The 25186-nt window shown below is 41.9% G+C and overlaps 1 protein-coding gene across 4 annotated transcripts in view; it reads left to right on the top strand.

The window, feature by feature from the left end:
* The window catches only part of LOC139541050 (guanine nucleotide-binding protein subunit alpha-11), a 114445-nt gene that overhangs the window by 16881 nt on the left and 72378 nt on the right, over positions 1–25186 (top strand). For all 4 annotated transcript variants that reach the window (XM_071345225.1, XM_071345226.1, XM_071345229.1 and 1 more), the window contains exon 2: positions 18963–19147. In XM_071345225.1, the coding sequence (XP_071201326.1) occupies positions 18963–19147 (185 nt within the window). The remainder of the gene's footprint in view (positions 1–18962; positions 19148–25186) is intronic.

Genomic DNA, 25186 nt, shown 5'->3' with positions numbered 1-25186 from the left:
TTGTAGGCTTCCTTGCTCGCACACGCTTTTTCAGTCCTGCCCACACATTTTCTATGGGATTGAGGTCAGGGCTTTGTGATGGCCACTCCAATACCTTGACTTTGTTGTCCTTATGCCATTTTGCCACAACTTTGGAAGTATGCTTGGGGTCGTTGTCCATTTGGAAGACCCAAGCTTTAACTTTGTGACTGATGTCTTGATGTTACTTAAATATATCCACAATTTTCCTGCCTCATGATGCCAACTATTTTGTGAAGTGCACCAGTCCCTCCTGCAGCAATGCACCCCCACAACATGATGCTTCCACCCCTGTGTTTCACGGTTGGGATGGTGTTCTTCGGCATGCAAGCCTCCCCCTTTTTCCTCCAAACATAACGATGGTCATTATGGCCAAACAATTCTATTTTTGTTTCAACAGACCAGAGGACATTTCTCCAAGAAGTACAATCTTTGTCCCCATGTGCAGTTGCAAACTGTAGTCTGACTTTTTTATGGTGGTTTTGGAGCAGTGGCTTCTTCCTTGCTGAGCGGCCTTTCAGGTTATGTCGATATAGAACTCGTTTTACTGTGGGTATAGATACTTTTGTACCCGTTTCCTCCAGCATCTTCACAAGGTCCTTTGCTGTTGTTCTGGGATTGATTTGCACTTTTTGCACCAAAGTACGTTCATCTCTAGGAGACAGAACACGTCTCCTTTCTGAGCGGTATGATGGCTGCTTGGTCCCATGGTGTTTATACTTGCTTACTATTGTTTGTACAGATGAACGTGGTACCTTCATGCGTTTGGAAATTGCTCCCAAGGATGAACCAGACTTGGAAGTCAGCAATTTTTTTTTCTGAGGTCTTGGCTTATTTCTTTTGATTTTCCCATGATGTCAAGCAAAGAGGCATTGAGTTTGAAGGTAGGCCTTGAAATACGTTCAGAGGTACACCTCCAGTTGACTCATGATGTAAATTAGCCTATCAGAAGCGTCTAAAGCCATGACATAATTTTCTGGAATTTCCAAAATGTTTATTAAAGGCACAGTCAACTTAGTGTCTGCAAACTTCTGACCCATTGGAATTGTGAGAAATCTTTCTGTAAACAATTGTTGGAAAAATTACTTGTGTCATATACAAAGAAGATGTCCTAACCAACTTGCCTAATCTATAGTTTGTTAACAAAAATTTGTGGAGTGATTGAAAAACAAGTTTTAATGACTCCAACCTAAGTGTATCTAAACTTCCGACAGTTGAAGTCGGAAGTTTACATACACATAGTCATGGTTAGATTTGCCGAAGGGAGGATGATTGAGGGCCTTATGTGCGTTTCTGTGGGTAGAATACAAGTGGTCTAGAGTTTTAGTGTCCCTAATGGCACAGGAGACGTGTTGGTAAACTCTCTTGGTATATTAAAGGGTCTGCAGCTTACCATGAGGTATTCTATTTCAGGTGAGCAAAAGCTCGAGATTTCTTTCACACTGGAAGCAGCGCACCAGTTGTTGTTTATGAACACGCACCCCTCCCCCTTTGGACTTGCCCATGTTCGCCTTCGTTCGATCTTGCTGCTGCATGGAGAAACCACTGAGTCCTACTTACATGGTCATCTAACCACGTCTCTGCAAGGCATCTAATGCAGCTTTTCAAGTCTCTCAGATTGTCTCGAACGAAGTTAATCCATCTTCTCAAGTGACTGGACATTTGTGAATAGAATGGAGGGGAGTGCCGGTTTATATTATCTTCGTCTCAATCTCACCAGGATGCCGGCACGTCTCCCGCATTTTACACCTGCAGCTTTTTGGTGGCCCATGACACAAAGGAATTGAACAAGGGAACAGCAGTCAGGAGTTTAAGTTGGATTTTAGGTCAAAAATCGAGGTAACTATCGATCTGATGTCCAGTAGTGCTTGGTGGTATGATAATAGTATGACATTTTCTGTAAAAAAAATAAAAAATAATCTGAACACAAGTCACTAAATAACAGACTTGTTGGAACTCGTAAGAACTCGCCCTTATCTGTCGGCGAAACCCTCCGAGATGTGTGTGTTAGAGCTGAGTGCCAGGACTTGGGCATTTTCACACATGGATCTCTGCTCTGTGTTCCCGCTGACACAGTGACTGGAGAGGGTTCTGAGCTGACTCTTGCCGTGGCTGTGCCTATCTCCCGGTGTGCCAGTAAAAGTAATGTTGGCTCCACTGGTAAAGCCCCCCCCCCCCCGGCCTCAAGCTGTTACACACATAAACACACCCCACTGCACTGTCACTCTAAACATGACCCAGATCCACAGAGGAAGCCCTCTGCTCTGTTTTGTATCCAGTTTCCCTATATTTTCTTCAGTTAGGGCACAGTGATCCCCGAGTCGGCATCCAGGCTTGTAAATATCAAAGGCTTCTACAGAAACCAACTGAAGGCATACGTTTAGTGTGAAAACAGCGATTAATTTGGGAATCCTATCCTGCCTGAGTTATTTCAGGGGAAACTCTGGGACAAGTCCAGAGATGCACACCTTTTATTAGATGTGGTTGCTGCTTGTGTCAGTGATGACCAGTGCTTTCGTTATATGACCGAGTCGGATCTACCCTAGATATTTCTAGGGCTGGTGTCATTCTCAACAGGCACTGACTCTGCTCTGTTCAGGGAAGTAATGGCTTAATTTCTTTGCTTGGATCCCCCCCCCCCCCCCCCCCCAGCTTCTAATATTTACTTTGATAGGGCATACAGTGCATTCGGAAAGTATATGGACCCCTTGACTTTTTCCACGTTTTGTTGCGTTAGTCTTACTATAAAATTGATTAAATTGTTTTTTTATGATGTGCCAATACCCCATAATGACAAAGCAAAAACAGGTTTTTCTATCCTATCCTGTTTGCGGACAATTCCTTCGACTTCATGGCATGGTTTTTGTTCTGACATGCACTATCAACTGTGGGACCTTATATAGACAGGTGTGTGCCTTTCCAAATCATGTGCAATTAATTGTATTTACCACAGACCCCAATCAAGTTGTAGGAACATCTCAAGGATGATCAATGGGAACAGGATGCACCTGAGTTCAATTTCGAGTCTCATAGCAAAGGGTCTGAAAATGTATGTAAAGGTTCTTATTTTTTATTTTTTTATACTTTTGCAAAAATGTCTAAAGCTGTTTTCCCTTTGTCATTATGGGGAATTGTGTGTAGATTGAGGAAAGAAAGTCATTGAATCCATTTTAGAATAAGGCTAACGTAACAACATTTGGAAGAAGTCAAGGGGTCTGACTACTTTCCCGAATGTACTATATGTTAATTCTGTATATTACTTTGTGGCTGATTTATTTAATATGCACATGCAGCATCTGTTGAGATGCACAGAAGATCAGGTCGTAAGGGATAGTTTTTTGGCACTTCCAAAGATTGCTCTTGTCTCGTATGATTCAACACCCATTATGTATTATCTACCTACTGTACACACCACTGAAAACCTGATTGCCTCTAAACTGCCTCATTGACACATCCACACGAGTTTATTAGAAAAAGCTCTAATTTTGCATTTGATTTACATTTTACATTTGTGTACCAGTAGTCCCACTCGCCATAAATTATGGCCCCGGCTCTCTTGAATGCACTGAATTGTCTTGCATGTGTGATCTAACTGCTGCTACCATCAAAATGAGTGTCACCTGATTTGAGCTATACAGCACCTATCATTGGGACGTTTAAGACATTCACCACCCAGCTATTAATGGGAGGTTTGAAATCTTAGCCACATGGGAGGAGGTCAGAGACCTGGCCGTGTGGTCCCAGGACAACAACCTCTCCCTCAACGTGATCAAGACAAAGGAGATGGTTGTGGACTACAGGAAAAGGAGGACCGAGCACGCCCCCATTCTCATCGACGGGGCTGCAGTGGAGCAGGTTGAGAACTTTAAGTTCCTTGGTGTCCACATCACCAACAAACTATCATAGAACGAACACCCTAAGACAGTTGTGACGATGGCATGACAAAGCCTATTCCTCCTCAGGAGACTGAAAAGATTTGGCATGGGTCCTCAGATCCTCAAAAGGTTCTACAGCTGCACCATCGAGCATCCTGACTGGTTGCATCACTGCCTGGTATGGCAACTGCTCGGCCTCTGACCGCAAGGCACTACAGAGGGTAGTGCGTACGGCCCAGTACATCAGTCTAGGTCCAAAAGGCTTCTTAACAGCTTCTACCCTCCAAGCCATAAGACTCCTGAACAGCTAATCAAAGGGCTACTCAGAACCCTCTTTTACTCTGCTGCTACTCTGTTTATTATCTATGCATGGTCACTTTAACTCTGCCTACATTTTTTTAAATTTAACCAGGTAGGCCAGTTGAGAACAAGTTCTCATTTACAACTGCGACCTGGCCAAGATAAAGCACAGCAGTGCGACAAAAACAACAGTTACACATGGGATAAACAAACGTATAGTCAATAACACAATAGAAAAATCTATGTACAGTGTGTGCAAATGTAGTAAGGTTAGGGAGGTAAGGCAATAAATAGGCCATAGAGCTGAAATAATTACAATTTAGCATTAACACTGGAGTGATAGATGTGCAGATGATGATGTGCAAGTGATATACTGGGTTGCAAAAGAGCAAAAAAATGAATGAATAAATAACAATATGGGGATGAGGTAGTTGGGTGTGCCATTTACAGATGGGCTGTGTACAGGTACAGTGATCAGTAAGCTGCTCTGACAGCTGATGCTTAAAGTTAGAGGGGTAGATATGTCTCCAGGTTCCGTGATTTTTGCAATTTGGTCCAGTCATTGGCAGCAGAGAACTGGAAGGAAAGGCGGCCAAAGAGGAGTTGGCTTTGGGGATGACCAGTGAAATATACCTGCTGGAGCGCGTGCTACAGGTGGGTACTGCTATGGTGACCAGTGAGCTGAGATAAGGCGGTGCTTTACCTAGCAAAGACTTATAGATGAGCCAGTGGGTTTGGCGACGAATATGTAGCGAGGGCCAGCCAACGAGAGCATACAGGTCACAGTGGTGGGTAGTATATGGGGCTTTGGTGACTAAACGGATGGCACTGTGATAGACTGCATCCAATTTGCTGAGTAGAGTGTTGGAGGCTATTTTGTAAATGACATCGCTGAAGTCAAGGATCGGTAGGATAGTCAGTTTTACGAGGGTGTGTTTGGCAGCATGAGTGATGATGCTTTGTTGCGAAATAGGAAGCCGATTCTAGATTTAATTTTGGAATGGAGATGCTTACATGTACATATTACCTTGAGTAACCCGTGCCCCGCACATTGACTCTGTAGTGGTACCCCCTGTATATAGCCTCGCTATTGTTATTTTACTGCTGCTGTTTAATTATTTGTTTTTATTTTATTACTTTTCAATTTTTTACTTAACATGTTAAAGCATTGTTGGTTAAGGGCTTGTAAGAAACTGTAAGGTTTACCTACACCTGTTGTATTCATGTGACAAATAACATTTGATTTAAAGTACACCTTTGCCCACAATGGGTGAGCTCATAGTCTTCCGCGAGGGATAACTCATAATATTGTGAAGCGTATACAGCGGTGTGCCTCTCTTTTTGAGATTGAAAGTATTTTCAATGTGGTATATTATCGCCAGAGGTTTGGACTCGAGTCACACACGACTTGGACTCGAGTCACACACGACTTGGACTCGAGTCACATTTGATGGCTAAAGACTCGTGACTACTTTGACTTGAGACTGACTTGAAATTATCTGGCCAGGTTTTGTAACTTTTTGTCACTCATTTTGTAGTACAGTGTCTCCATGGATTAGGCTACTCTCCACGCAGCCAGAGACTGTATCGCACTTGCAAAAAAAACATATTGACTAGTGAAACACACGCTTGACCCTCTGATTGGACCAGAAAACTGTCAACAAAGGTTGGGTGAGCTAGCTCAGTGAGGTTTTTGGGGGGGAGTGGGTCGTAATTTAGAGATTTTTTTTGTTTTTTCATAAATATTTTAATAAGCTACATATAGCCTACCATTTGTATTTTATTTATACATTTGCGTGTTTGATCTGGTTACTAACATAGGCCTACTGCATCGCACCAAATTCTTGTTTTAAAAACATCTAATTTGTGCTTCAGAACGAAAAAGTTGAATTTCTTGACTGTTGATCAGTGACCAGTCATCAGCATTGGCACTCAAATGTGGTCTCACATCCAGATTAGTGACCAAAAAGCGCTTGTAGCCTACCTATGATAATATTATCCATATAAAATACAGTTCACCAATATCCTATGGATTCATCTTTGCCAGAACAATAAGCTACCTGGTGATTTCATTAATTTTCATATTTCAGATAGGCCTAGTTTGGGTGGGTTCGTAATTATATACCTCAGTGGTGGTACTGGCTATATGTCTGAAGATGGCTGTAGCATCTCACTTCCTTCAATACTTATGGGTTGACGATGTAACATTCTGGCAAATTAATTACAATATTTGTGAGGAAGGAAAATGGCTACAGACAGTTCATGCTTTCCATCTGATCCTGCAACCCACACTGCATACAGTTAGCCAGCCATATGCTCCTGCTTGTTCTGGACACCAGAGGAGTGACAATGTGACATGATATCCCTAGTTAATATTGACTGCTAATGTGAATGACTTTCAGCTTAAAATGCAGGTGTAAACGCAGTTTATTTCTTACTTGCATTTTGAAAATGCATCGTTGTTTATGGTTGTAATGACAGGCTACATTTGAGCAGCGATTGTGGGCTTATTCTCCCTGGGCCACGCATGCATGCGCGTGCGCAGGGGTCACAAGCTTTGAACCACTCCTTTTTGGGGGACGTGGGTTAAGTTTGAGAACCCCTGAGCTAGCGAACAGATTGCTGATTTGCTGTACAGCTATAGGATCGGATGCAGCGCAAATGTCATTGTACAGAGGATTGCCATAAATGGATATGCAGCTCTAAAAAGGGTTTGGTGATCAAGGTATTTAAATGTTTTACGGTAAGTAAAAATTGCTTGAAATGTATAATTTACTTATGAAACTTTCATTTGGAATTTGTAAAAATTATTACAATCAAAATGATAAGGGTTGTTTGGTAGCCTCAATAAATAGACAAAGATTTGACCTTGGAACCAATGCTCCCTCTAAGCTGCAACAGTCTCAAGTAGCTTCGAGACTGCCGTGCATAGATATTAGCCCACAGAGAGAAGTATAAGTTTGAACTTCACTCAACTTTCTAGGGCAGTGGTCACCAACCGGTCGATCGCAAAGGCATTCCTATTCAATCCCCTAACATTTCTTTAAAAAAAACAACGATAATGCCTTGTGTTCCTATTTTTTTCCCACATTTTCCTGTCTGGTGCCTCTGCACCCTAGTTTTTCCTTGATTTCTAGAGCAAATCAAGTGCACTATGGGCCTAACTCTGGGCAATCGGAAGGCTCAGATGACCGTGTCTGCAGTATCGTAGCAGGCATAAAAGAAAGCTAAAGCAAAGTTGATACTGTGAGATTTTAAAACCATGACTAGAGACTGCCAACGAATACAGCAAAGAGATGCTGTTTTTATGAGTGAGTTCATGTTTAAGTTCTTACTCAGCTCTGTCAACTTTGTACTCAACACTTTTAAAAGCCATAAAATGCACCTTAATCCTATTGCCACTCAGTGCTACAACAAGCACTGCAGCAGTGATGAATGAGTAGGAAAGTGTTTTTATAAGGTTGCATTGTTATTAGCAGCTTGGGTCTTTTTTTAATATCCAGGAATATTTCACTTTCTCTGTTCAGTGCAACTCAAGTTTCGCCATAATCTGGAAGACTGTGTCCCTTTTTGGTCAGGGAGAGTGGAGGGATTTTAAGAGGCTGCTGCTCAATCTGCTGCTCTCCCTCTGAGACTGAACATCAGATGCAGGCATCAGCCCAATACATTTTTTATAAAAAGCTATTTAAAAAAAAAAAAAGTATGCTCACTCAGCTATGCTTCACAAGTAATACAACAACGGATCTATTACTGGTGTGATCATATAGCCTACTTCAAATTTTGAAATATATTTCGAAATTGCTTAAATAAAGGCATTTGCAGGGCAATTCAATCAAAGCCAATATGTGGTGGTAGTATATTGGGCCTATAGCTGTTTTTAGTTGGTTAATGTTGCATAAAGGATAACATTTAAGTAATTTTACAAAAAAATCTGAGCGGTTCTCTGCATGCATTTTGATTCAAAGTGATCTTGAAAAGGTTGGTGACCCTGTTAACACTATCAACGTTTCCCTTTACTGTGGCAATTTTGATCGAATCAGCGCAATATTAGCCACTTTCAATGCAATATACCAAAACAAACTATGCAAGAGATTTTGTTGTAGGCAGAACGAATCGGAGTAGGTTTCTATTGTATTGACATGCACCACTCAGCCCGTACTCTACACAGACCAGTGTGGCATAAACAATCAGCGCTGCAGTAGCCATATATGCAAATAGGCCATTGCCATATATGGATCTATGCCATTTACTTTGAACTGGACTGTTTACAGCATGAGCGGTCGTGAGTAGATGCGCTTGTTTTGAGATCAAAGCGAGAGCTGCATGTAGCCACGTGTGCACATTTTGTTTATATCCTTTGCTAGTTATTGAGTTATTAGCCCAGTTATTAGCCCAGTTATAGATCATATGTAGAAAAAAAAAGTAACACAATTAAAAAAACAAAACAATAACGAGGCGATATAGAGGGGGTATCGGTACTGAGTCAATGTGCGGGGGTACAGGTTAATCGGGAATTTAGGTAACGTACATGAAGGTAGAGGTAAAGTGACTGCATAGATAATAAACAGCTAGTAGCAGCAGCAGCATCCCAAACATGTTCAGTGGGTGTCTGAGTATGCAGGCCATGGAATAATTGGGACATTTTCAGCTTCCTGGAATTGTGTACAGATCCTTGTGACATGGGGCCGTGCATTATCATGCTGACATGTGATGGCGACGGATGAATGGCACGACAATGGGCCTCAAGATCTCATCACGGTATCTCTGTGCATTCAAATTGCCATCGGGAAAAAATGCAATTGTGTTTGTTGTCTGTAGCATATGTCTGCACATACCATAACCCCACCTCCACCATTGGGCACACACGTCGCAATACACTCTATGTATTGAAGTTGAAACCTGGGAGTAATCCATGAAGAGCCGACTTCTCCAGCATACCAGTGGCCTTCGAAGGTGAGCATTTTCCCACTGAAGTTGGTTATGAGGTCAAACTGCAGTCAGGTCAAGACCCTGGCGACGACAACGTCCATGCAGATGAGCTTCCCTTAGACGGTTTCTAACAGTTTGCTGAAATTCGTTGGTTGTGCAAACCCATAGTTTCATCAGCTGTCTGGGTGGCTGGTCTCAAGACGATCCCGCAGGTGAAGAAGCCGGATGTGGAGGTCCTGGGCTGGCGTGGTTACACGTGGTCTATGGTTGTGAGGCACTGCCAAATTCTCTAAAACAACGTTGGAGGTGGCATATGGTAGAGAAATTAACATTCGATTCTCTGCCAACAGTTCTGGTGGACATTCTTGCAGACAGAATGTGCACAAAATTCGAGAGAAACTTGTTGATCTTTTATTTCAGCTCATGAAATATGGGACCAACACTTTAGATGTTGCGTTTTTATATTTGTGTACATTGTAGTAATAATGGGCACTAGCGTCCTAGATTATGCTGAGACCGACCGGCACAGAACAGTTAGTGGTGGTGGCTGTGAGGTCTGCTCTGCTGCGAAGGTAATGACGGTTCCATTGGCTTCGAGCAAGGTGCCAACAGCATGTCACCAATGTTGTGGGTTTCATTCCTGAATGGGTATACAAAAAATATTTCTACACTATACAATGGCTTTGTTGGGTACTTGTTTCTGGTTGGCTTGAAGGGCATTCTTGAGTGCATTATTTCCCTATAACACACGGTATATATGCACAGTAGAATTCAATTGCTATAGCTCATTCTTACATGTGTAGTGTTTGACCTGCTTTTGAAAGCAGAAGTTGAATTGATTGGCATTGTTGAATTAGATTTTCATAATTGAAAGTTAGGACTGATGGTTTGGTTAGCTAAACTAGCAAGTCATTTTTTTTGTTTTGTTACCATGGCAACTACTGTAGCTATCTAGTAAACTTGCTGTTGAACACATTTCCAGCGGCAAATGTGTTAAATTATAGACATGGTATAAAAGGGATAATCAACTCGGGGCTCTATTCGTTCTCTGGAAAATAATGCAACCCAGTTGAAGGTCAGTTCTACTCCGCTAGCCTGTCGTGGAACACACCTTCCACGTCATTCATTATTTTCCACAGAACGCATAGCCCATCATTGATTATCCTGTACGTGCTGCTTTAAAGGATAACCGTATTATAGGTTCACCCACATACGTATAGTATATTGCATTCACTCACATTCTCGGCCACTGTTACTGCAGTGCTTCACAACTGGAGGCTCGCTCATTTTATTCCAATTAAATGTAGGCTCACAGGAAAATGGAAGTTTCACATTAGACATGGTTGTGATTTACACACTCACTGAGCAGCAAGCTAGGCCATCGTGAGTAGAACAGATGTGATCAGATGAATGAACATACCGTGAGCATAAGAAATGGTGTAGTTGGTATGAAAATTGCTCATTGATATCTGGGCAGTAAAATGTAGGCTAGCTTTACTTGCTGTGTGAAAGAAAGGCTATACCTGTGTGTCTGCTCTGTTGGTTGAGCAAACAGTGACACACCCAGAGTTTCGGCAGTTGTGTGGCAGTCTGTGAAAGCCTTAATGCTTATGTATCCCTGTATGATCCTTCCTACAATTGAAGTCGGAAGTTTACGTACACTTAGGTTGGAGTCATAACTCGTTTTTCAACCACTCCACTAATTTCTAGTTAACAAACTATAGTTTTGGCAAGGCGGTTAGGACATCTAGTTTGTGCATGACACAAGGAATTTTTCCAACAATTTTTTACAGACAGATCATTTCACTTATTCACTGTATCACAATTCCAGTGGGTCAGAAGTTTACAGACACTAAGTTGACTGTGCCTTTAAACAGCTTGGAAAATTCCAGAAAATGTCATAGCTTTAGAAGCGTCTGATAGGCTAACTGACATAATTTGAGTTAATTGGAGGTGTATTTGTGGATGTATTTCAAGGCCTACCTTCAAACTCAGTGCTTCTTTGCTTGACATCATGGGAAAATCAAAAGAAATCAGCCAAGACCTAGTAAAAATAATTGTTGACCTCCAAGTCTGGTTCATCCTTGGGAGCAATTTCCAAATGCCTGAAGGTACCACGTTCATCTGTACAAACAATAGTACGCAAGTATAAACACCATGGGACCACGCAGCCGTCATACCGCTCAGGAAGGAGTCATTTTCTGTCTCCTAAAGATGAACGTACTTTGGTGCGAAAAGTGCATATCAATTATTACAGAACAACAGCAAAGGACCTTGTGATGATGCTGGAGGAAACAGGTACAAAGGTATCTATATCCACAGTAAAACGAGTCCTATATCGACATAACCTGAAAGGCCGCTCAGCAAGGAAGAAGCCACTGCTCCAAAACCGCCATTAAAAAAAACCAGACTACGGTTTGCAACTGCACATGGGGACAAAGATTGTACTCTGGTCTGGTGAAACAAAAATAGAACTGTTTGGCCGTAATCACCATCGTTATGTTTAGAGGAAAAAGGGGGATGTTTGCAAGCTGAAGAACACCATCCCAACCGTGAAGCACAGGGGTGGCAGCATCATGTTGTGAGGGTGCTTTGCTGCAGGAGGGACTGGTGCACTTCACAAAGTAGATGGCATCATGAAGGAAAATTGTGGATATATTGAAGCATCATCTTAAGACATCAGTCAGGAAGTTAAAGCTTGGTAGCAAATGGGTCTTCCAAATGGACAATGACCCCAAGCATACTTCCAAAGTTGTGGGAAATGGCTTAAGGACAACAAAGTCAAGGTATTGGTATGGCCATCACAAAGCCCTGACCTCAATCCTATAGAAAATTTGTGGGCAGAACTGAAAAAGCGTGTGCGAGCAAGGCCTCAGTTACTCCAGCTCTGCCAGGAGGAATGGGCCAAAATTCCACCATCTTATTGTTGGAAGTTTGTGGAAGGCTACCCAAAACATTTGACCCAAGTTAAACAATTTAAAGGCTATGCTACCAAATACTAATTGAGTGTATGTAAACTTCTGACCCACTGGGAATGTGATTAAAGAAATAAAAGCTGAAATAAATCATTTTCTCTACTATTATTCTGACATTTCACATTATTAAAATAAAGTGGTAATCCTAACTGACCTAAAATGGAATTTTTACTAGGATTAAATGTCAGTAATTGTGAAAACCAAATACATTTAAACTCAGTTTAAGGTGTATGTAAACTTCTGACTTCAACTGTATATCCCTGTAACTACTAGATCTCAGGGAGTGAGTCCATCCAAACGTTAAATTCAGTAGATTAGGTGATGCTATGATTCCCAAGGCACTATTATGCAACAAGATATAGGGCTAGGCCACCCCCTGTGGTCTAGAAGAGCCTTACCCTTTAAGACATTGTCTGTGTGTCTGTCTGCATTGTCGGGCATCACCAGCGGCCTGCATGTGTTTCGCTTGCTCAGTGTGTGTTTCTTTCTCTGAGTTCCAGAAAGAGAAGTTAGCCGGTCGGAACACAATTAGATTAACCCAAGGAGGGATTGCGAAGCCCACTAGTCTTTTACCCAGTGGGAAATATGGCTATTCCCGTGCTGTTAGTTCTGATTAGATGTGAACAAAAATAGGCAAATGATTAGATGGACATTTACAGTGCCTTCAGAAGGTATTCATACCCCTTGACTTAATCCACATTTTGTGTTACAGCCTGAATTCAAAATGGATTAATTTAATTATTTTTCTCTCCCTTCTACACCCCATAATGACAAAGTGGAAACATGTTTTTAGACGTTTTAGCAAATGTATTGAAAATGAAATATATCAAATTTACATTCACGCCCCTGAGTCAATACCTTTCTGCAGCGATTACAGCTGTGAGTCTTTCTGGGTAAGTCTCTTAAAACCTTTCCACACCTGGATTGCGCCGCATTTGCGTTTTCTAAATTCTTCAAATACTGTCATATTGGTTGTTGATCATTACTTAACACTGTGAGCCCATTTATCTTATTATATGCCTTAAGCAAATGTTTACTCCTGAACGTATTTAGGGTTGACTCAAGACATTTCAGCTTTACACTTTGTATTAATTAGTAAAAATTCTAAATGCAGAATTACACTTTCTAGGATATTGTGGGTAGGCCAGTGACAAAAACATCTAAATTAAATAGATTTTGAATTCAGGCTATAACACATCAAAATGTGGAAAAAGTCAAGGGGTGTGAATACTTTCTGAAGGCACTGTAAGTCCTTTAGAAGGAAAAGAATGTGGAGTGCTCTCCAAACTGGAATAGAACTACTCTCCACAGAGATGCTCTCCCTCTCTCCGTCTGCCCACTCAGATTACTCCTCTGATTCCAGTCAGCGGAAAGAACAGAATCTGCTACAGACAGGCAGATCCACCCGGATGGCAATCTCTCCCGGTCTCCTCTGATCCACTCCCAACTTCCCTCCTGAAGGCGCTGGAGAAATGACTGTCATTCGGTTGGAAGACTGCAGCCTGCACGATCCATGTTCAGGGCCTGAGGATGTGCCTTGGCAGCAGGTGGTGAGGCAAGGGCTGTGTTTTAATAGTCTAACGTAGCGTCCTCTGCTTGTCTCCTTCAGCTGCACTGAGCCGAAAACACAGGCTAGGTGAAAATGGAGGATGTCTACCAATTTTGGTGTCACCCGTTTATGCTGATATGAGTGCATATGAAGGAAATTATACATGGAGAGGACACAACTGTAGATTATTGAGATGTAGGCTACCTAGTGCCTACTAGTCTGCTCCACGCAGGCAGAGACAGGAAGCAGCCTCAGCAAAGCTGCTGCACAGACACAGAGGGGGGAGAAGGGACTGGGGGAGGGATCATCTTGTGACAGGGTCACGGGAAATGAATAAGGAAGAATTTTATATCTTGCTACTGCTAGACTTGTCCGAAGCAGCTGTTCAACATCAAGACGGGAATCCTAAATGCAAATCTCCCTGGCCGGGTGGGTCACCAAGTGTTAGGGGTTTGAGTTCCTTTTAAAACCCAGCCTGCTAGCCGCCTAACCCAGAGAACCCTGTGAACAGAGCCTGGGGCCCCAGTGTCCCAGTGACTTTCTGCTGAGCTGGCTGCCTAATTGCATCGCAGGGCAACATTTTGGATAATAATTTACAAAAGGGGGCCTTACTCCTCCACTTTGTCACACTTACTGCACAGTTGTTTTTCTCCTCGGAGAGGAAGCCAACCTCAGCCTCAAGTTATTGACTTCCATTCGTTTGGAGTGGAAATGCATCCCGTGGCCCTCTGCTGCCAACACCAAATTAAATGGATCCATTTTGACCTATTTTCTCACTTCAAGCTAATGGTTAGTCATGGGGGTGACTAACTGCTTCACTGACATTGTCAGACGGTTCTTCCTCTGTGTTTTGAAGTTTTGCTGACGTTTATTATTTTACAGGCCACTTATTACATGGTATTTACTCAGGAAGTGCATGGTGATGTGGTATTTACGTAATAATTACATATTTCAAATTACATTTTTAATTGAAACATGCTACACTGAGTAGGCCTAGGCAATATGGCCAAAATATTTATGGTGTTTTTCACTTTTTTTATGGTAATTTATGTTTTTGATTAATAAAAGTTTTACATTTGCTGTATGAGTAGTGCGTGACCCTAGGGTGGCAACACATATTTTCAAAATTATTTCAATGAGTCTTTCTCCATTCGGAATATTTTATACTGTTCAATTCAACCTAAAAGAATTAGCTAGCCAGCTAACTAGCGATTAGCATTAGTGGCTAACACAATTTAGCTTAACTTGCTAAGAAAATACAAACTAGCTGTTTGCAGATGTAAGAAACAAACTAATATTGTAATTATGGAACACTTGTGGATTTATATTAATATCAAATTGGAAACAACATCGGTGTCATCAACATTGTTGCATGTGCTGCATTGACCATGCAGACTGAACACAAGTGTCTCGTGGTCACAAGCAACAACAAATGTGCTTCTTGAGTGACTGGGTGGGACTAGGTCTGTGTGGAGCGAGAGGGAGCGGAGAGGGATATGGACTCAAGTAGCGGAGTAAACTAAAAATGGACATAACACACGGCGTATCACATTTAATAAACCAAACATTCAAATACCGTTATAGAAGATAAAGTAAAAACCCAAACCGGTCCGTGCATCAATACCGGTGTGTGTATATATAGTAAAATACGGTATACCGCCCAGCCGTAAGTAGGTCTATCATGATACTGGGTTAGCATTATACTAGAAGGCTAATTACCAGAAGTACTCATAGTTGATAGTGAGTAAGCCTCTTTACAGTCGTGCTCTGGCAACCAAGTCTAATACCAACTAAATAAACATGGAGAAAGAACTGTGGAGCAGATTTTATCATTAGTTAATTTGGTTGGCTTGTAATATTTTATCAATAAATGGGTGCATTGTACAGTTGCCTTTTTAAATGATTTCAGTTGGCAGTGCAGTGGGTATTTTGAGTTACATGTAGAACTTTCTAAAATAATTAATAATAGAATACTTGCCATGGTAACTAGAAATGTACTTCAACACTTGTGTAGCAACAGTGCTAGTGGTGAATGTAGATGATTTCCTAGATATTTCAAACATAGCTGTGTGTTTGAACTGAAGAAGGATGACAACACCGGATTGTATACTGCCTCCCAGAATTTCCTCACTCCTGACTGAGGTCTGTGTGTGCCTTCTGCGCTTATCCTGGAAATCCAACCGCTGCGATCCTTCCGCCTGATTCTGTTGATTGCTCATGCCTTGTCCAGTTCATCTAATCTGTGACTCCACACAGTACCTGGTATGACATCAGGACAATGTTACTATGTTCCTTCACTTTCCTCCCCGTCTCTACTGAGTTTCTGAGGTTCCTCTCTTCATTCAGTAGGGGTCAGTGAGAGAGCGCAGTGTGTGAGGCTAATTGTGAACCTTTCATTGAAGTCTGCTCATCTGTAGGAAACTGTCTGGCCTGACCTAGTTAACTGAGGAGCAGAGATCCTCTGAGGAAGACCAACACCGGTCAGGGCTCTCAGACACTCATCAATGCAGCTTTGTCACAGAGGAGTGAGTAAAACGTGCAGTACTACAGCACACACATGTTATGCACCTACTGATCATTCCTTTATTAACTGCCATTCAATGAAATATAGGGGAGACCCTGGCTGTTAAATGGTCAAATTGGCTAATGTCCAAAAGAAAGACTTATGTCCTTAAAATCCATCTACCTAACACTAGGCCTATCCTTTATTAAGCTACATGTGGTTTTTTGCCTTTTTTCTCAGTGCATGAAATGGCCTTGTTTCAACCTCTTTCAATTCGTTAGCTATTCTGAAGAACTCACATCCAAACCAACCGTTTAAGACAGTGCTAGATAGTACATCTCCCACTGCTTGCCTTGGCTTCTGAGCTCTGAAAGGAGCAGCAGCAGCCGCCATGCAGCCGGGTCTACGGAGACAAAGAAAACGTTATGTAATGGGCTATTTCATGTTGCTCCCCAGCCTGGCATGTGTGAAAAGGTTGCAGAGCAAATAGAGGAAACGGGTATTGAGGAAGCGGGTAGTACTCGGCACTGAGGAGAAGGGGAGAGGAGAAAGGATAGGTATTGGAGAGTAGAATATGGAAAGTGAGGAGAACAGGAAGAGCGTCAGAGGAGAGCTGCTGAAGCTGTGGTGACTCAGCCTGGGTACTGGGAGAGGAGAGGATGGTGTGTTGGAGGGAGGCAGGGTAGTGCTCTACCCATACTTAACTGTTCTCTACACTGGTTTGGACTCGTCATTCCCAAATATACCATTGGACACAGCAGTTAGAAATGTCCATATAAAGATACAAAATATTTGGGACCTCCGCTGGGACGCAGAAAATGCTGTGGTGTTGGAGATGTGGGGTTGTCTGTTTCTATCTGACCGTCCATCCAACCTATTTTTTTCCCTTCATCTTATAAGATGTTGGATGGTGCCAGACATTAGAGTTGTTGTAGAATGTATAGCTCCTGGCAATGCACAAGTCATGTGTATTGTGCATTCCCGGGTATATGTGTAGCAACTCCCGGGTGGCGCAGTGGTCTAGGGCACTGCATCGCAGTGCTAGCTGCACCACCAGAGTCTCTGGGTTCACGCCCAGGCTGGGCTGGGTTCGCGCCCAGGCTCTGTCGCAGCCGGCCGCAACCGGGAGATCCGTGGGGCGACGCACAATTAGCATAGCGTCGTCCGGGTTAGGGAGGGTTTGGCCGGTAGGGAGGGTTTGGCCGGTAGGGATATCCTTGTCTCGGTATGTAAAAAATGTAATAAAATGTATGCACTCTACTGTAAGTCGCTCTGGATAAGAGCGTCTGCTCTTGGCCGGTAGGGATATCCTTGTCTCAGTATGTAAAAAATGTAATAAAATGTATGCACTCTACTGTAAGTCGCTCTGGATAAGAGCGTCTGCTAAATGACTAAAATGTAAATGTAAAATGTATTGTTTTCCTGCACAAAGTACTCCTCTGGATGCTATCAGTTTCATGCACTTGTCGCACGGTGCGGTAAGCTTTAGCTCTCTGTGGAGGAGAGGGTATCACAGAGTATGTGAGCGGTGTTGACAACACTGCTCTGGTGCTACATCTCCTTTCCATCCGCTCCACTAAAAACCTCTCTGCACTCACAGGAGAGAGAAAAATGCCACTCTAAATTCGCTCCATTCATTAAAATCACAATTTAACCTAACACCCATCTATTTTTGTGACTACCTTGACCTACCATTTTGGTTTTGAAGTATTGAAATGAAACTATATGATTTGAATTAAGTGTTTTAATAAACATGAAAATGTGAACGTAACAGGCGCTTATCATTTCAAATAGGCTACATGTCATATTAAACTGTATATAAACACTCTAAATAGGTCAGGAGCCAGACAGGGAGCCTTAGAAGGAACGGAAATTAATTATTTAGGCTTTATTTCAATTTTTTTCAAGGCTATAGCCTACAAAGAAATACATTGTGAATTATTTGCAAGTTCAACACTGGGCTGGTAGGGAGTCAGGGACATTAAGCACTCAGCATTTAAACAACATTATACTCTATTAAATAATTGTAGTTTAGAAATTGCTCATAGACTGTGACTTACTTAGAATGATATACAAATTAAACAAAAAATGCCTTATTAGGCTCACTCTACAGTGCCTTTTGAGTCTGGCTTCAGGCTCATGCAATAGTGCCTGGAGAGCAGGCCAGCAGCGGAGAATATCCTCTCCATGCTTGCAGAGCCACTGGGAATGATAAACACCTATGGCCAATCTTGTCAGGCTGGGCAGGGATGTAATTTTTTCATTTTTTTTCAATAGGCAGGCCTAAAGGTTTTCGGGCAAAATAGCCAAAATTAAAATGGAAAGGGTCTTGAAGTTGGAATATGCAAGGCCTATTGGGCCAAAATCAATTATGGCCTATTGTATGGAATAGAACAAAAATGAAAACTTAAGAGATCAGATTATTTTGTTTATAAATACTGTGCTACAATGGCACACTTAATTAGCTACCCACCATGTTCCTTGCTTTTAGCATGTGCACGTAGTAAGTACAGCATCATGCTTTCGAGATGTCTTTTCAGATTCCACAATGATTCTTTAGTTGTGGACATTACATCACCGCACTCCCTCTCTTGGTACTCATCTTTGTAAGTCACCTTGATTTTGCACCTGTGTGTTTTATCAGTTTCTTGTGAGCGCTACTGGAGCAGAATTTGAGTGGGCGAGAAGGCCTTCCCTCCAGCCTTTGGGAATCTCACGCCGCGCTCCAGTCAAACTTGCATAGTGGACTACACTCAAACTGAAAACATTTGGAAACCTCTGTCTAACCTGTGTTCTGTCCTGTGTCTCCACAGGCACTGGCGAAAGTGGCAAGAGCACCTTCATCAAACAGATGCGCATCATCCACGGGACAGGCTACACCGACGAGGACAAAAGAGGCTTCACCAAACTGGTCTATCAGAACATCTTCACCTCCATGCAGTCCATGATCCGGGCCTCTGAGACCCTCAAGATACAGTACAAGTATGAACAGAACAAGGTGAGTCTGGCTGGAGGAGATGGGGATGGGGATTGGGGTCCACTCATTAGAAAAATACATTGTTAGTCAAAATGTCTTGTATTATTATAGTGTTATGTAGGCATATATCTAGACGCCACATTAGAGATCACTTCCAGTGAATCCGGAAAGTATTCAGACCCCTTGAGTTTTTCCACGTTTTTTACGTTACAGCCTTATTCCAAAGTGGATTAAATTGTTTTTTTTCTCCCCTCATCAATCTACACATAATTACAAAGTAAAAACAGGTTTTTAGAAATGTTTGCAAATAAAGAAAATAAAAAGGTATACATAAGTATTCAGACCCTTTACTGAGGACTTTGGCAGTAATTACAGCCTAAAATCTTCTTGGGTATGACGCTACAAGCGTGGCACACCTGTATTTGGGGAGTTTCTCCTATTCTTGTCTGCAGATCCTATCAAACTCTGTCAGATTGGATGGGGAGCGTTGCTGCACAGCTATTTTCAGGTCTCTACAAAGATGTTCAAGTCCGAGCTCTGGCTGGACTACTCAAGGACATTCAGAGACTTGTCCCGAAGCCACTCCTGCATTGTCTTGGCTGTGTGCTTGGGGTCGTTGTCCTGTTGGAAGGTGTACCTTCACCCCAGTCTGAGGTCCTGAGAGCTCTGGAGCATGTTTTCATTAAGGATCTCTCTGTACTTTGCTCAGTTCATCTTTCCCTCGATCCTGACAAGTCTCCCAGTCCCTGCCGCTGAAAAACATCCCCACAGCATGAGGCTACCACCACCATGCTTCACCGTAGGGATGGTGCCAGGTTTCCTCCAAACATGACGCTTGGCATTCAGGCCAGAGTTCAATCTTGGTTTCATCAGACCAGAGAATCTTGTTTCTCATGGTCAGAGTCTTTTAGGTGCCTTTTGGCAAACTCCAAGCAGGCTGTCATGTGCCTTTTACTGATGAGTGGCTTCCATCTGGCTACTCTACCATAAAGGCCTGATTGGTGGAGTGCTGCGGAGATGGTTGTCCTTCTGGAAGGTTCTCTCATCTCCACAGAGGAACTCTAGAGCTCTGTAAGAATGACCACCGGGTTTTTGGTCACCTACCTGACCAAGGCCCTCCTCCCCCGATTGCTCAGTTTGGCCGGGCGGCCAGCTCTAGCAAGAGACTTGGTGGTTCCAAACTTCTTCCATTTAAGAATGATGGAGGCCACTGTGTTCTTGGGGATCTTCAATGCTGCAGAAATGTTTTTGTACCTTTCCCCAGATCTGTTCCTCAACAAAATCCTGTCTCGGAGTTCTACGGACAATTCCTTCGACCTCATGGCTTGGTTTTTGCCTTGACATGCCCTGTCAACTGTGTGTGCCTTTCCAAATCATGTCCAATCAATTAAATTTACCACAGGTGGACTCAAGTTGTAGAAACATCTCAGGGATGATCAATGGAAACAGGATGCACCTGAGCTCAGTTTCGAGTCTCATAGCAAAGGGTCTGAATACTTATGTAAATAAGGTATTTCTGTTTATTTTTAGTTGTAAAAATGTCGAAACTTTTGCTTTGTCATTATGGTGTAATGTGTGTAGATTGATATTCTTTTTTTTATTTAAACCATTTTAGAATAAGGCTGTAACTTAACAAAATGTGTAAAAAGGGAAGGGTTCGGAATACTTTCCAAATGCACTGTATGTGAGCAGCAAGTGGTTAGTGGTCCTTACTGTAGTTTTTGAATGGGTCATTGACTACTGATATACAGTGGTTGCTCCACTAAACGTTTTGCGATTATGCTGCGGGACTTAGAGGTGATTTGTAGTTTAGTACGGTACCCTGCGTCACCACTTCATTGCTCCAAACCAGCGCAAGGGTGAGTTAGAGGACTGATTATGCTTTTGGGTCCTACTGTGTCTATCTGACAATGACTGGGCGACATAAACGTAAATAGAAACTGATAATTGTGCACGACTTCAGTATTACTTACTAAAACTGTTACACTTAGGTTTGTATTCTTTTATTTTGTTAGGACTATTTTGATCTTACTGTAGTACTGTAGCCCACTCCTGGCCAGTCACGTTGTACAGCGCCTGAGTGGCGCAACAGTCTAAGACACTGCATAGCAGTGCAAGCTGTGTTGCTACAGATGATGGTTCAATACCCGTGCAAAAGCCTCAACTGGGAGACCCATGAGATGACTATAGGTTTTTGGTTTCTCTCCCTCTGAACACGGGAAAAAATCATTCTAAATAATAAACTGGCTTTATTTACAAATGAGTAACAATGTTTCACCCCATGTTCAAGGGTGGCCTTTTTCTAACTCATTTTACGTTATTTGAAAATTAAATCTTCTCCAAAATAAATCTTTTTTTAAACAAGCGATTATTATGAATTTAGAATTATATAAAAGCCCCTGGGATATTCTCAGATATATTATTAGCCCTTTTATTAGCAGGACAATATATATTAGTCATGGCTCCCGAGTCGCGCACAATGGGATTGCCTTGCCTTCAGCGGCTGTATCCATTGAAAGTGCGCAAGGTTCAAGGCACGATGGCAGGGGGCACGGGATGGGCCGCAGAGCCGCGCACAGAAGACGGACCTAGCCCATGGGGGGTGGACCCCCACCCCGCCACACTGGGTAGCACAGAGCAACACTTTTAAGGGGCATTGCACTAATAATGGCGCTGACTAGGGAAATGTTCCCGCTGTTCTTAGTGCCAGTCTGCACGTTCAAATTAAAACAATGTAACTAATAATGGCTTTCGTTAATAAAATAATGATTAAAATACTCTTTCAAAATGCAGACATTTATTTAGTTATGGATCCATAACGAATTACTATGGGAATAAATATCACTGAATTACTGAAATATTGGAACAAAGTTGTCTAATGAAGGTAAACAAATTGTTGCTTACTGGAAAATACTCTTTCAAACACATGGTCACATTGTACAGCGCCATTTTGGCTATTAGCAGGTAGCTGGACAATCGACTTGCTTAGGAGGGAGAATTCTATTGTCAAATGTATTTCTAAGTTAGGTTGGCTGTATCACAACCGGCCGTGATTGGCCGATTTCAGTTTAAGCCAACCTTAAAGACAAAACAAATAATACCACAAGAAGTTTTATTATGTATCACATCCGACCGTGATTGGGAGTCCCATAGGACGGCGCACAATTGGCCCAACGTTTCTCTCCCTCTAAAAACAGAAAAATGTTTTGGCCTTCACAAATATTATTTTGGCCTTTATTCAGATTACAATCGCTCAAGTTGACGGCACAGTCATATAGCCCGGCACCTACATAAAGCTGAGTGACTCAGTCATTCATGACTTTGGATCAAAATAAATAAGTACCAACATTCTTTCTGATAGTCTTTTAAAGAAATGTTTTGGTTATCCTGACCTGGACACCATGTAGAGTATTATAATAGGCCATAATGCGCTATTAGCAAGACAATATACTTTTCCCAACACCTTTCTGTATTTTGATACTTTGTGGATGGGGGCTCCCGCAGTGCAAACATATGCAGGTTCAACACCCGTGCCGGTTGTCACCTGGAGACCCGTGAGGTGGCTTTTGGTTTTAATTTAGAATCCTCCAATCCTCTATGTAATTATTGGCGGAGAGTCACGTCATATTTTTCCATATACTGTAGGCCTACATGAGTCACTAGTGTTGAGTAATGTGCTGTTAAGTGGTGCAGGTCTTATTTATTTAAAGAGCATATTGAAGTTAGAAGCAATAGGATTTGAAGCAATAGCCTACAACTATTTTAGCACCGTTTTGCGCTGCTCTGAGACAAGCATGGGGACTGGTCTTGATAAATCAATGAGATTTTTATTTTCACTGAATCTCCGTTTGGGTATTGGTTAGACTACAAATATACAATTAGGGTGTGGAAATGTTATGCTCTTAGTGTAACCTTTTATTTAACTAAGCAAGTCAGTTAAAACCTCTTTGGGCTAGACGTGCCGCTAGCGACCCACCTCGACAACATCCGGTGAAATTGCAGAGCGCGAAATACTAAATTCGTAATATTAAACATTCATGAAAATACAAGTGTCTTACATAATTTAAAAGCCTAACTTCTTGTTAATCCAGCAGCTTCGTTAGATTTCAAAAATACTTTATGGTGAAAGCATACCATGCGATTATCTGTGGACAGCGCCCCGCATACAAAAGCATTAACATTTTCCAACCAAGCAGATGCATCGCGGAAGTCAGAAATAGCGATAAAATAAATCCCTTACCTTTGAAGATCAGTTGCATAACAAATGGTCCTTTTGTTCAATAAAGTCCTTTATATCCCAAAAAAGTTAGTTTATTTGGCGCGCTTCATTCAATAATCCACCTGTTTCCCCTCGTTCAAAATGCATACAAAATGAATCCCAAACTTTACCAATAAACTTGGTCCAAACATGTCAAACAACGTTCCTAATCAATCCTCAGGTACCCTAATATGTAAATAAACGATAAAATTTAAGACGGAAAATAGTATATTCAATACCAGGAAATAAATAACGAGGACCGCAAAACTCATTAACGCGCACCAAAAGACTAGAGTCCTTCTGAGTGACACTTAGAAAGAATACGAATACTTCATAAAAAAACAAAACATCGAACAATTTCTAAAGACTGTTGACATCTAGTGGAAGCCATAGGAACTGCAATCTGGGTCCTAATAATTAGGCTTTCCCATAGAAAAGCATTGGATAGAAAAGCATTGGAAAGTCCAATGACCTCAACAACATTGTCCTCGGGGTTTCGCCTGCCAAATCGGTTCTGTTATACTCACAGACATTATTTTAACAGTTTTAGAAACTTTAGTGTTTTCTATCCAATACTACCATGCATATGCATATCCTAGCTTCTGGGCCTGAGTAACAGGCAGTTTACTTTGGGCACCTCAGTCATCCAAACTTCTGAATACTGCCCCCTAGCCTTAAGTTAAGAACAAATTATTATTTACAAGGACCGCTTATTCCTTCCTCCCCATCGTGGAATTGAACCCCGGTCTCCCGCGTGCCCACACGACACGGGGGATTCTTTAGCTAAATAGCCAAGTACTGTAGCCTGTCACGATGTACAGTGCCATAATTTCCGTTCCATCCTAACGGAAACCCAGTGTTTTTTTGTTTTTTTCTTGGAATAGAAACGCCATAATATTAATTAAATTAATTAAGCAAAATGTATTAGTCAGTCCCGTATACTATGTTCTTACAAAAAAGGGTTTAAATTCTCAAGTACAGACACTATTGAAGGCTATCAAATGCTTCTCAAAGATACCCTCTGGTGGTCAAACTAGCACTGGTACTAGCACTGGTACCAGTGGTTCACACTTAAATTACGTGCAATAGAATTCTGCGGCACCATGCAAGCTGCGCCGCAGTACGCTGCAACTTTTAAAGGACGAACCACTGTATGCGCTAGGAATGTGACAAATTGGCAATTTTTCTTAACGTTTAAACTGTTCCGTTAAAAATCATAAAATACCACGTGAATTCACAATGTAGCTGTGCTGCTGCAAGCAACGTTTTGGGTCTCACGGGCGTCTCTTTCAGATGGTTAAGCATTGCACCTGTACTACCATTAGTGTACCTCCATTCCAGCTTGTAAAGTTTGCTTTAGCTTCTCCAAGTATTGCCTTACAGAACTTTGCTGCTGTCGCTTGCTTTTCTCTGACAATTTTCCAACTGTTAACGACGATGACGTAGTGGTGGAGAGTCTAATCCAAAATAATTGATTCCTCAACTCCTTGCACATCGACTGACAGTGTTGACTCCTATTTCTAAGCTTCAGGAATCGACTCCTCAGATTCAGTATTTTTGAAATAGAGGAGACTGATTTATATACAGTGCCTTCACTCCCCTTGACTTTTTTTCACATTTTGTTGTTACAGCTTGAATGTAAAAATAATTGAAATGAGATTTCTTGTCACTGGCCAACACAGTACCCTATCATGTCAAAGTGGAATTATGTTTTTAGAAATGTTTACAAATAAATGAAAAGCTGACATTTCTAGAGTCAAGTATTCAACCTCTTTGTTACGGCAAGCCTAAAAATGTGCTTA

Source organism: Salvelinus alpinus, chromosome 16, assembly GCF_045679555.1.
Source record: "Salvelinus alpinus chromosome 16, SLU_Salpinus.1, whole genome shotgun sequence".
Lineage (NCBI taxonomy): Eukaryota > Metazoa > Chordata > Actinopteri > Salmoniformes > Salmonidae > Salvelinus > Salvelinus alpinus.
This window is presented reverse-complemented; position numbering and strand designations above follow the sequence as displayed.